The sequence below is a fragment of the Platichthys flesus genome, chromosome 2, assembly GCF_949316205.1.
Source record: "Platichthys flesus chromosome 2, fPlaFle2.1, whole genome shotgun sequence".
Lineage (NCBI taxonomy): Eukaryota > Metazoa > Chordata > Actinopteri > Pleuronectiformes > Pleuronectidae > Platichthys > Platichthys flesus.
In genome coordinates this window covers 7,974,263-7,986,945 of record NC_084946.1, presented here as the reverse complement: position 1 = coordinate 7,986,945, position 12,683 = coordinate 7,974,263, and the positions used below count along the sequence as shown (strand labels likewise).

Here is a 12,683-nt window from a genome sequence, read left to right as displayed (position 1 = left end):
GCTGGTTCTCGCACTTTAAAGGCATGCACAGTCACTCCAGTGACTCAGAACTGCTCTTCTCAGGCGATACTAGACAAGCTGAAAGAGCTCCCTGCATGTATATTTACTCCTTTTCCCTGAGTGATGAGGTTTCCACTTTGTAGATTTTCCTGGTGGAGAATTTGTGCGCGTGAGTTCAATCAACTGTCACAAGAGCAGTTCTGACCTCAGAGGTGGTAAATGGGTTGCTGTTTCCCTTACCACCGCAGCAAGAGCGATGCAAGCCTTTTAGAGATTTTAATAAAAAATGTAACATATTTGCACATCAGTCTTATCCACGTTGGTGCTTTGGAGCGTCCCGGATCTATTGATCTTTATTCTCCGTTCCTAGTCTGGCTCTCTCTGCCAGGCATGTGGCTGCCCGGCTGTTTGGTCTTAAAGTGCTTTACTTTTCTTCCGCTCATTGGCAGTCTGCCGCCCTGTTGCCTGGGTCGGCTCACATGAGTCCGGCTCTATCATGTCTTACATGTCTGGCAGTGTAAGACGAACCCCGGTCCCGTTTGCCCATGTCAGCATGCAGTGAGTGAGGAACGGACACTGACAACTGCTGCTGCTGAGGGTGGGGGGTATAGAGAGAACGGGGGAGGAATGTTGCAGCAAAGAGGAAAGGTATGAACCTCTTTGAGGCCATGTCCCCACTGGTGTGTTTCAGTTCAGAAACAGATTGAGTCTTATAAACGCAACAAAAAGCAAAAAGGGAGATTCTCTCAGCCTCAACATTCCCATGATGATAATATTCTGTCTAAGTACATACAATCACAAAAGTATTGTGTTGTCTTTAATTCCTCTCTACAAAGATCACCATTAAAAATATATACAAACACATACATTTTACATTAAAAGGCCAAAGGGGATTGCTGTGTTCACCTTTTGATTCAAGGCCAAAAGCTGATAGTTGAGAGGAGGATTTCTCAAGCCCGATATCAAATACATTTCTGATATTCAGATTTGAGATATATATTTATATACAGTTGTATTTAAGGTGTGATAATTTACAGTTTAATCACAAAATTTGTAATAAATACAAAAAACAATAATAAACACAAATACAACCAAGTATATAGATCTTGAATTAAGAAACAGTTTTTCCCTTAAATGTAAACATAAATCCAAAGCTCAGGCTCAACTAAATAGATACATAGAAGTTATAACCAGAGGCAAAGGAGACACTCAGCAGCTCTGTGTGTTGGTTTACACAGCGCATCACCGTTAAAGTCAGAGAACAAGATAAGTGTACACTATCCAAACCCCTAGCATTAACTTTTTCTGTGGGGACGAATGCCAAGAACGCCTCTTAGAAGTGAAGTCCATGACTGTTTAACAGACTCTGCAGTCCTTATGCCGGTTGTTTACTATTAAATTAAAAGACACACAAACACCAATTGTCCCGTGAGTTTGAGTGACCTCTAACCCTGGTGACACAGCAGGAACGGGAGGTGTTGAACAAAAGGACCAAAGAATGTGTGTAGACAGGTGCAGGCCTTCTTTCTGTCATCTGAAACATGTGCACTCTCCCCTCTCCCTCTGATGGCTCTGGAAGCCTGGGTGGAGCATAGAAACCTGCACACCAACCCTGCACAGAGACGACCCACATACACCTCATCCCTGCTCTGCTATTAGACACACAAGAGTGGAGGCTTCCAGGAAACAAAGATGTTGTTATTGGTGAATCATGGTTCTGATAAGGACAAGCGCCTCATTTAGACATTTTGCATGTCTTTCCTATCAACAGGTGTTGGCCTTATTTATGTCCCATTGCACCAGTGTGTTATTTAGACTTTGTGGGGATAAATGTCAGTAATGTCAGGACCTGTTGTTGCTGTGCAGCGCCTGACCTCCGACAGTAAAATGAACCATGGTTCATAAAAGCAACAATCAAATATCCTGACTGAAATTCTGTATGTAGGAGAACATTGCTTGCATTGCAGGCATTCAGAAAACTATCATTATCAGTTTATTTCACTGCAGTCTTATACTTCTGATGTTTAACACACATTGAAGCTGTTGCCAAGTTAAGGCGATCGTGGCCACAGCAGTCAACATGGCAGGTTTACAGCTACGTTCTGCGTTAGTCACAGCTACTGGATATGCTGCCAAGCACTCAACAGTCGCTCTGTGTCCCAGCTCTTGTTTTACAATATTTAGATAAGCCGGTTGCCTAGCAGCAATGCTGAATAGACTTTGTACATTGTTTATACATAATCAAACAGAAGTCTTCTTTTGGCAGAACACTCCTTTGCTTTACAGTGAATTTCAGGACGTATACTTGTCTCTGTTTTTTTATCGTTATAATGGTTTTGTACCTGTGCGGCAAGGTGAGTATAAATCACTTCACCTCCTTTGAGTGATGACTTATTTTGAGGCTAGTATCTGAGGAGAAAGGTTGATTTATGTCTCTAAATAGGAAGCAGCAGTTCTGTAAATATACTGGCCGGGGTGGACCTTGGCACTTGCTGGGCCTGGTGAATAGAAAGCTTAGGTTTCCCAGATGAATGGCAGGCCCTGTGTGAGAACTTAGCCTGCCTCGGTCCACAAGGGAGACGCACAAACAACCGCTCAGAATAGTCTGTTGTTGGAAAAGGTTAGAGATGATTGTACAGGGGCACTATATGTGAAAGGGGGCCTTAACTTGCTCACTGGTTTTGTCCATTTATTTCAACCTTACACATTTATGGACAAATTAATGCAGTAATGCTCCCATATGTCTCAGTTTTTGACGGCGTCCTATCTGTGTATCACAAATGCCACAATGGCACTGAAGCATAAAGCTGCAGTTCAGCCGTTACTAGATTATCTGATGAAACACTGCTGCTATAGTGGGGGCAAAACTCTACACTATACAGATAAAACAATATTTTCTTTCTCTGCGTGGTTTATCTTTTTTGACAAAATAAACAACCACATTTGGTATTTGAGTTTCTGTGAAATCCAAAGTTGGACAATGACACAAGACTTCATGTGGCCTATTTCTAGTAGCTGTATTGTCCAGTTCTCTATGTTTACTGTTGCTGGGAAAAATGCCATTTACGCTTTGGCGTTGGCTTGGAACAATAGGGCAGATTCCATGAGCTATATTCTGTTGTTTCCCTCACTCTGGGAAACCGCTCTGAGTTCCAGTTATTTTTGGAGTGGACTGCAAATTGTGGATGATAGATTAAGTATTTATCCTTCAGAAGGAGACCACTGGCACGTTGGGACTGGGAGTAACAAGATGGTTAAGAAGGTGGGCTTGTGTGCACGACTGCACATTTGATCTGTTTACATGTTTAAATGTGTCAGTTTTGGCCACTACATCCTCATAGTTTTTTAACAATTTGGCAGGTTTTATTTGTAGTCGTTGTGGAATAACCATATGCTGTGGAGACGAATTTAATTCAGTAATGAAAGTTAGTTGAAACAGTTAGTTACTTTTCGAGCGAGGAACTCTGCTCGAAAAGTAAAATGTATACTCATGAGTGCCTTGTGTCAACTAAAATTTCAAAGTCATGAAAATCTATAAATCTATATACACGTGTAAAAATCAGTTCTCAAACACTCTATGTTCATGTGTTTATAGAAGAGAGTGAAGCATCACAGACTCTTAACATGGGTTTTTGGTACATTAGTTAGTTTAATTAATTTGGGTAAAGGTAAATCTGTCCTTAAGTCTTAGGAACTTGTGTTAATTTTAGAGCAATATAAAATGTTTCTGTTTGAGGGGAAACATCGCTGAGCTGGTGCAGACTGCATTCCAAACCATTTATGAACATTTGTGGCATGGGGCAGTCTCCCTTAGTGGGAGTGCTACACTAAAATTGCTTTCAGACATGCACTGGACTAAGGATGTCACAAGCAGTGAATCTACGCCGGATTTACCGTGAGCCAGTGTAGGGTTGATGACATTTCTAAAAGGTTACGAAGGCAAACATTTAATAAACAAGAACTGAACAAATATCTCCAGGTGCATGTGTGAAAGGTCGGCTACGGGTATAGCATCGGGGACCCTAATCATTGACAGGTTAGTTCATCTACTTCAGGCAGTCTCATCTAATTTTGATAGTCACATCAATGTAATTTTGGAAGGAGTAAATGAAAGAGTTTTTCATTCGAATAGAACCAGTCAAAGGTGTATTGAGCCCTGTCCTGGTGAATCATGCTGAAGTAAAGTTCCTTTGTATTAGACAAACTAATTTAAGGGTCATCCTTTGCATGTTGTTTGAGTACTTCCAAATGTGATGTTCCAGGAATTTCAGAACCTGAACCCCGGTCCGTCTTCCTGCTTATCTTGGTCATGTCAACAGATCCCAGCAGGCTGGCTCTCAGCTCTAACTGCTGTATATTTACCCACAGGGTACACTCCTTATGCAACCACTACACCCTGTGCTGCTAAACTCGTCAGCCTTGGCCCCCGCAGTTGACCCTCAAGCCCTGTTTTCCTGTTGCGGCATACAAGACACCATGCAGCATGTTTAAGTCTGTGCTGGTTGGAGAGGGAGACACAGCCTGAACTTTCGTTCACTCTATGTTTGTAAGGGACTGGTTTATTTGGATTCATACACTGCGTTTATAGAGTGATGACAAATGCAAGTGCAGAACATGTAAGAAAACATAAAGATCAGTTTCTGAGTGTGGGAAGGCCTCTTTTGAGGCCAGGAGCAGTTAAAGGATGAAGGCTCTGGTATGTGTGGGGTGGTATTGACTGTTTGGCCTCTTCTCTGAATGCCCCATTATCTACATGGCTTCCCGCCCATTAACTGTTGTGGATCTTATCAGTCTAGAAGGCATCTTCCAATAGTTGTATGCAGGACCTCTGTCTTTCACATTATAAACATTACCCTGCTTTACTTAACATAACCAATCATTCACAATTACCATTATTTTACTTTATTTTCTCCAAGTATCCCTTCTCATCTCCTTATCAACCCAGATGGGTTGAAAACACAGTATAAACACACTACATGTTGAGTCCTCTGAGGTCAGGGCTGAATGCCTGGTGTGAGGGCCCGGACCAGATGGCCTCGCAGCATAGAGCAGAGGGACACATGGGTAGAGGAAAAGTTCCTATATCCTCGCCCCATGCTTTTTCTATGTTTGCCTGGCTGTTAATTCTACCTAACATTCTACCTTACAGCCTATGGCTGTTGCTGGCAGCACATCAAAGAGAGATTGATACTATGTGCTTGCTTGATGAGCAGGTACGTCAAAAGGCTTTGCAGTTCAAATAAAGAACAGCTGATGTTCCTTGTGAGTTGAAGCCAACAGAGTGACATTGTAACCCTGCCAGACCTGACTGGCACCACACTACTCTGTGTCTATTTCTGAGGCCGGGGGAGCCCACAGGGTTGATTTGGAAGTCACATGCAAAACGAATGTGGATATTTGTTGGGACACTGTAGGCACTGTTACTCGTGCTAGGCTGCATGTCTCTCTGATCTTCACAGGTAGCCTGGACTGCAGACTCACAAAACAAACAACCAGGACACGGAGAAGAAAAGCATTTCTGTCCTGAGAGAGCTGAAAGAGATCCAAAGCCAGAGCAGATTCTTGTGACACTAATTCCTCCCGACTGCCACATTTTCTCAACAGCCTCTTTTACGCCGCCTGTTCAAGGCAGAAAAGTTGCACTTTTATTCCACCTCACTGTTATATATAAAGGATGAGAATGTAGATTATGGCGCATATTTGTTCTGCCTGAATGCCAGCAGCTGAGGGAGTCACAGAATGGATCAATAACTTGTAAAAGAGAAAGCTGTAGGTTTAGGTGATAAGAACTCACAAAATTTCTTCAAGAGCAATATAACCGGTGTTCAAAATGTATAATTATGATACTTGTGTAATGTGAACTCTCAGTGAGAATTATAGAAACATCTTTTGAATTTTCTGCCTCAGATTTCTTAATATATTGTGGTTTAGAAAGTTTGTGACTTTCTGCCCATGAAGAAATGCTTGAAACCATGGGTGACGCTCTGCTTAGGCTCAGGAGGAAACAAACTTTTGTAGACACTATAATGCTTTGACATTTATCCTGATAAAAGAGGAGCAGTCGGGGCAGATCAGGCTGCCAATGCTATTATTTTAAGTCCCTGTATATGCGAGGGTCAGCTTAAGTCTGCATGATGTAAATTCATCATCAGACTGTGTATGTATTACTCTGTGTAGATCCGTCCTCCAAGTACAGTGTAATACAACAAACAAATACTCATCTGTAGTGTCATCAGCTGCCTGCATCAGCAGTGGAGTTTAAGTGGAGCCTTTCAAGTGTAGACTCTCTTTCTACGATGACACAATTGGCCAGCTTTGTTTGGTTCAACGTAAACAAGTAATGTTGGAATAACAAGGGGTTTTCTGGCAATACAGCTGGATCTCTGTAAGGCGCTGTAGGTGTACAGCTTGAGTTCAGTGGAATACTTGGGAACAGAATGGATTCAACTTTGTCAGGAATGTCCAGTTGTGAGTACAAGAGAAGAGAAAAGGAGGAGTGTTGTGATTTATTGAATATTGTGAGTCCTTCCCCTGGTTCAGGTCTAGTCTCTGGCTGTTTGCAGTGTTCCCACATGGTTTTACTGTCACAGTTTAGGCCTAAATAAGAGCTGTAGATCAAAAAAGGAATAATGGAGCCCATATAGGGTAACATGACCTAGATATACTAGCTGCTTATTTGTAGGTAGCTACAGCACACATTTAAGGGTATTATCATTCAGTTGCAATATGCCTCGCACTTTTTCAGGTACACTGACCCATAATTTCCCTTCAATTCAGGCCATGGTTCAGTATTTTTCAAGCGGTCGTTTCTCTTATCTGTGCCCTTTTGCCTTTGTACTTTTCGGTTGGATTGTCAACTGGTTCTCCCTCACTCTCTCTGCCTCTCTCTCTTTTTCGCACCTCCCCTCACTGTCTCTTTTTTATAGTCTTTGTGTATTGTGCTGAGCTGGCTGCTGTCACCCTGGGATGGTAGTTGAGCTCTGTGGGTTTTTTCCGCGTTAGTGGCACTCTGACCGTATGGTTCTCTTTGGGCCCTGCTGAGACCGAGCCTGGTGTCTCACTGAGTGTGTCCACCTGTCTCCTTATTAAAGAAACACACAAACATGTCATCATTTCTGTCGCACTGTTGCCTACTAAAGAGATTACATCACTACTAACACACACACACTTACAAATGGATACATTTACGGGACACCAACATTGACACACTCTCCATATGATCATGTGGATATGTTTGAGCACTTCAGTCTGTCACACTGTGTGAGTCAGTTTCTGCTTGTCAAGGTGATAATTAGTCAGACGTGACTGTGGCCTCTAGGGCATCATTGTCTCCTGTTGGTGAATAATCTGTTGCCAATTTTAGCAGTAAACAGCACTTAACCCTTTGTTTTGTTTTTTCTCATTCAGCTCTGATTGGGTGGAAATCCTGGAGCCACGCTCCCGCGAGCGCATGTATGTGAACTTGACCACCGGAGAGTGCGGCTGGGAGGCCCCTCAAGGTGTCCCTGTCCGTCAGGCTGACGGTAACCAGTGGTGGGAGCTGTTTGACCCTCAAAGTGGCCGCTTCTACTACTACAATTCAACTGGCCGCCGCACAGTCTGGCATCGACCCCAGGGAGCTGATATAGTGCCCCTCTCCCAACTTCAGGCCATGAAGCGCTGCAGCGAGGCCAAGCGCACGGGAGGGAGCATGGATAGGCACCACCATGGAACTACAGGGAGTATCAGCAGTGTGAGTAGCCATGGTCGGTGCACCCCTCTGCCCGAGCAGGACGGAGACGACCCTATCCCCGGAGCCTTGGAGACCAGCGTGGAGACAACCAACCCTGAGATGGACCCAGCAGTGGATAGCAGATCACAGGGAGACGGAAGCAGCAGTGAGCTCAGCACAGATGGCAGCAAAGACCCACAGAGGTAAGCGGGACTAAACCTTCAGTAGCTTCTACAGTAGGTCTGGAAAGAGAATCATTTGTTAAAGAAAAGTGGGGAAACATGATAGTCATCACACCATGTGGTATAGTGAGTTGTAATGACTTTCAAATGCTTGCGCTATGAGAACTCTCAGGATTATTTTGACTTTTGACCACTCGAGCCAAACTCAAACAGTTTTTTTCTATTTTAATTCTCACTTATCTGAACATTCCATATGTCCCATGTTTCCATACTGATGCCTGTGAACCGTGCTCAGCCATTTCAGCAAATTGCTACCAAATGGGTAAAGTGGTCAGTTATATTACAGAGCACGACATTTCCCCCTCCCTCACTCTAGGGTTACTGATGCAGAACGGCCCCTAACAGTAACTCATTCAAAGACCATATCATGTGCTTGGCATTGTGGCCTCGTCCAAACCACCGACTCTTCCCTCCAAGCCAGATTCCAGACATGCCACTTCTGTTTCCTCTGGCTCTGGGCCACTGAGGCCGTCTAAGTGTCCTTCTGTGTGCTCACCATCACCGTGCCCCACTCCGCTCTGATGCTCATTTCATTTTCCTAAAACAAATCTAGGCCCCAGGCCACCAAAGACTGCAACTTCTCTTATGGGTGAGAGATTAAACGTGCATGCATGAGACACATGTGAGAGTGTTTTCTGTGGTTAATAACTAGCAGAACCTTTGCATTCCAGCTTCCTATAAACAAGGCAAAACCCTGCTGGTTTTTCGAGGCTCTGTTGTGGCGCCTCCCCAGGTTCCTCCTGGCTCTTCTTATAACTCACCTTGACAATTAGGAGGTCTCATCTCTGACCTCCCTGTTCCTTATGGTGAAGAGAGAACAAATTGGTCTGCCATGGTTGTTGATTGAAGCACTGTTGCATTCCCTTTGGTGTGTGTGAGGAGAGTGGTATAACTCCCCACACACAGGGTCCCACTCTGCCCTAGTGAGTCGACCTTTCTCTGTCTTCCCTCAAAACAATGGCCAGCTGTGTTTCCCAAAGAAACTTTGAGGAGTCTTAAACCCACTGATGCTTGATACCCTTCTTAGCCATAAGGTCCTCCACATGCTCACAAGCAAGTAATTGGATACCACCACACAATGCACAGAGAGGGTTGAATGTGACAGCTCCAAATGGTTGAAAACAAACTCAGAGATATGCTTTCCTTTACTTAGTGTCACATTTGACTGATGGTGACAAAGATGAATGGGTAAGCTCACGGAAGAAAGTTTAGACGATGAGTTTGAGTAAGGTTAGTTTGATCTGTTCCATCCAGAGCACAGAAGTGTTTTTTTTTGTCATACAACTTTTTTTCAGAACTCGAGTTCCACAGAGTAATGGTTTCTGTACCTCAATGTTTGGTTTGAACGTCTCAGCTACTTAAGACATGTCTTTACGTGTCCTTTTTTTCCTCTATGAAATTTCAGCTGAGATAAAATGTTATTAACTTGTGACCTTTGAAAAACAATGCTGTTCTTTGTGGATATGGGATAGTCCCGGTTCTTCTAACACCAGTTTCCCTTTTGTTTTGATCTATTAATATATCTGTTCGTAATAAATAGAAAATGTTTTGCGGTTTTCACATTACCCACCCCTTTTTTGTTATTCTAAGCACTGATTGGTTGATGCAGCCTTCTTTCTCTATCTGGTTCTCATTCTTTTTTTTTAAACTCATATTTGTATTTCTCTACGTAGATTAATTGTAGGTTGTCTGGGTAGATGAGCGCACTCGTATGTCGACCTGACTGCCAAATCTGTTACTCATTAGCCGAGTCTTATCACATGTCCTGGGAATTCCTATGCTCTTTGTGCCTGTGGAGCTCATCAGGGAAGTACCATGCTCCCCAGAGGTAAACATACCAGTCACATGTGGTAACTTAGCTCTATTCATGATGTCGGAACTGAAGGTGTTTCAGATCACCTAACTTATAACATCTGCATCGGATTTCATCCACCTAGAATGCCTGTCAGTGTCTCTTTGTCTTCCTGTCATTAACCAGGTAAAGTCTGTTGAGGATTGCCCCAGTGATAGTGTTTGATTTACGTCTTCACCGTGTGTGGGCTCCTTTCAACAAGCTTTTAAGTTACAGGAAACCTGCTGAGGTTGAGTGGATGTTGAAAGTCTACTGAGGACGTCTGACAACATGGAGTTAGACAACCCAGAAATGACCCAGGGTAGTTCACTTCTGGGTCACATTACTCTTTTTTCTTATGGTCTGGCCTGTGGCCTGGGGTGTATAATGGACCACTAAAAGTAACAAAGGCCCTCACTCAAAGCTAGTGGCCCCCCCTTAAAGCTAGTTGCTCCCCCATGGTCAATTGATTGCTTTCTCTAAGCAGGAAGTCTGGGTGTGCTGAACGGAGAAGAAGAACACCAAATGACTAGGATGTGTTCTCTCATTTAGGCCTGTAATGATATAGTGGTGCAGTATTCAGTTGAAGGCAGTCACGCTGACATTAGACACTTTCAACTCGTCTTCAACTAGGATTCTTTAAAAAGCTAAAATCTTGACTTTGTGTGGGTTGTAATTATTTCAACGGATGTTGGGCTAAATTTCATCTTGATGTGTTTTTAAGTTAGACTAGGGGCAAATGTAGAAACCTCTTCTAAAGTGTCTGGAAAAATAGAGCTGAAGACATGGTATATTGATTTCTATTTCAGTTACAGTTGTAGGGAATTTGGGAGTAATCCATCCACATGAAGGCAAAAGTATATAAAAAAAACAAGTAGACTTCCCCTCATAGTGACAGTCGCCCCTGTGCCCGTCTTGCTGTGACTCATGTAGGAGAAATCACCACTGGGTTTATTTAGAAAAGGAGGGGGCGTCTTATGGGTAGATAAAGTTTGTAGTTCGTAATGAGTCACACATTGTGTGCATGTTTACTGCGAGAGCGCAAGCCTCATGTTTGTCATCTCCTGCCACTTTGAAGACATAGTCTTTTTACACACCCTGGAAAACTTGTTTCCCCAACACTCCTGCTGTGGTAAGCACATTTTCAGCTCTTTCTTTATAGTGTTCTCAAAGTTTTTTTGTCTTGGCTAAAAAAAAAGTTGCCCTTTGACCTCTTGATGCTGATACGTGCCTTGGTGCTATGGTCTGCTTAGCTGTAGCAAAGTCCCTATTTTGTTTTTTAATCTCTGTGCTGGTTCTCTGCATGCTCCATGTTTCACTCTTGTCTTTCTCGTAAATGTAAAGTTTATGGCATTCTCAGAACAAGATTACAGAGCTTCAGTTTTATGTGTCTCTCTGAAGCAGTGGATTCAAAACCTCTTGTTTTTATTTTAGATGTTGCCGAAACACTGCTTTTACAGTTTACTTCTCTCTAGTGTTGTGGTGTAGAGGAATATCTCCAGTGTTTTTCATGAAGTACCAATGGCACCACATGGGAAATTGCCTGAGGCGTGACTGCTTCAGCTGACTCGTAGCATGAAAATTTTATTTTTCAGCATACATTTCAGGGCTTTTTCTCCCATCCAGTTCTCATGGGACGTTATTGGTGGTTTTCTGCTCCTCTGTATTCCTGATCATATCTCGAAAACTCAAGACTGATTGGAACAGATTTTGTGGTGTTTGTGTCTCTGTGTGTCTGTCTATCTGTGTGTGTTAGGGAGACAGAGAGACAGGGAGAGTGTAGAGGATTTTTAATCATGTCATCCAAAACAGTATGCTGTAGTGAGTTGAGCTTCAGATGCACTTTCAAATTCCAGATGCGGGTCTCTCTGGAATCTAGTGGGGTTTGGCTTCATCCTGTCCCTTCAAAATAATCTTAGTGGCTGTGCTCTGACCCACCGCAGCCCTCCTCAGAGGGTCGAGCTGCAGGAGCCACAGACATGCACAGCTGGTAGACATCTTGGCTCAGAGGAGAGAGGTGCGTCAGTTCAGCTGTTGTGGGACAGCTGGCTCTCTGGAGGTGTCTTTACAGGAACAGGGGGGCTCCCAGCTTTACCGCATATCCCCAAAAATTATTTGATAATGCTGCTTGATATTTTTACAGCTGATTGTTTAAAAGTGAGAGGAAAAACCAGTTATGAACATTGTCCTCAGTGAATCCTCTTTGTCTTTTAAGTTTCCTTCCTGAATGCCAATCGCAGTGATCCCATTGGTCTGTGCTCTGAGGTGTTTGCTTGGCCTGTGCGACCTCATATCCTCTTCCTGCCCAGCCACTGTTAATAATAACTGCTGTTTTTCAGACCCCACTTTTCCCAGGGGGTAAATTTAAGAACTTCCAAATCCATATCCCTGTCCGCCAAAGTGACTCAGCTGATGGTTTTTCCAACAACAGCTATTCCAGGCAGAAAAGAAAGAAGACACAGAACATCTGCTGACAGCACAGTCCCCATGGTGTATTAAGTTGGTTATTGAGACCACAGGAATATTTAGAGCAGTGATAGAGCTATCTGGGAGTGTGTTTGTTGGACTGTGTTTGTGAGAGTGAGACACCAGCATAGCCGAGGCTAAATGAAATTTGCTGATCGTTAAGTTGATTTGCTGCCCCTGAGGCTGATCGCTTTATCCCATTGGTGTCCAAAGGGCTGCTAACTTAATTTGATCTTCAATTTTTTCCATTTTCCTAAACGTCTTGCACGCAAGCCCTGTGTTCTAAATGAGGGGGTTTGTGTTTGCATTTGTGGGTGTATCACATGCGTGTGCACATGCGCTGTGTGTGTGTGTCTCTAATCATGTGTGCTTGAGAAAAGTTGAAATAGTGATAATCTTTCTCAAGCAGCTAAGGATTTAGAAAATTCAAGAG

At 43.3% G+C, this 12,683-nt stretch overlaps 1 protein-coding gene across 2 annotated transcripts in view; it reads left to right on the top strand.

The window, feature by feature from the left end:
- arhgap46a (Rho GTPase activating protein 46a) overlaps positions 1 to 12,683 on the top strand; it is a 30,294-nt gene that overhangs the window by 4,024 nt on the left and 13,587 nt on the right. For both annotated transcript variants that reach the window (XM_062396131.1, XM_062396120.1), the window contains exon 2: positions 7,408 to 7,914. In XM_062396131.1, coding sequence (XP_062252115.1) covers positions 7,408 to 7,914 — 507 coding nt within the window. The remainder of the gene's footprint in view (positions 1 to 7,407; positions 7,915 to 12,683) is intronic.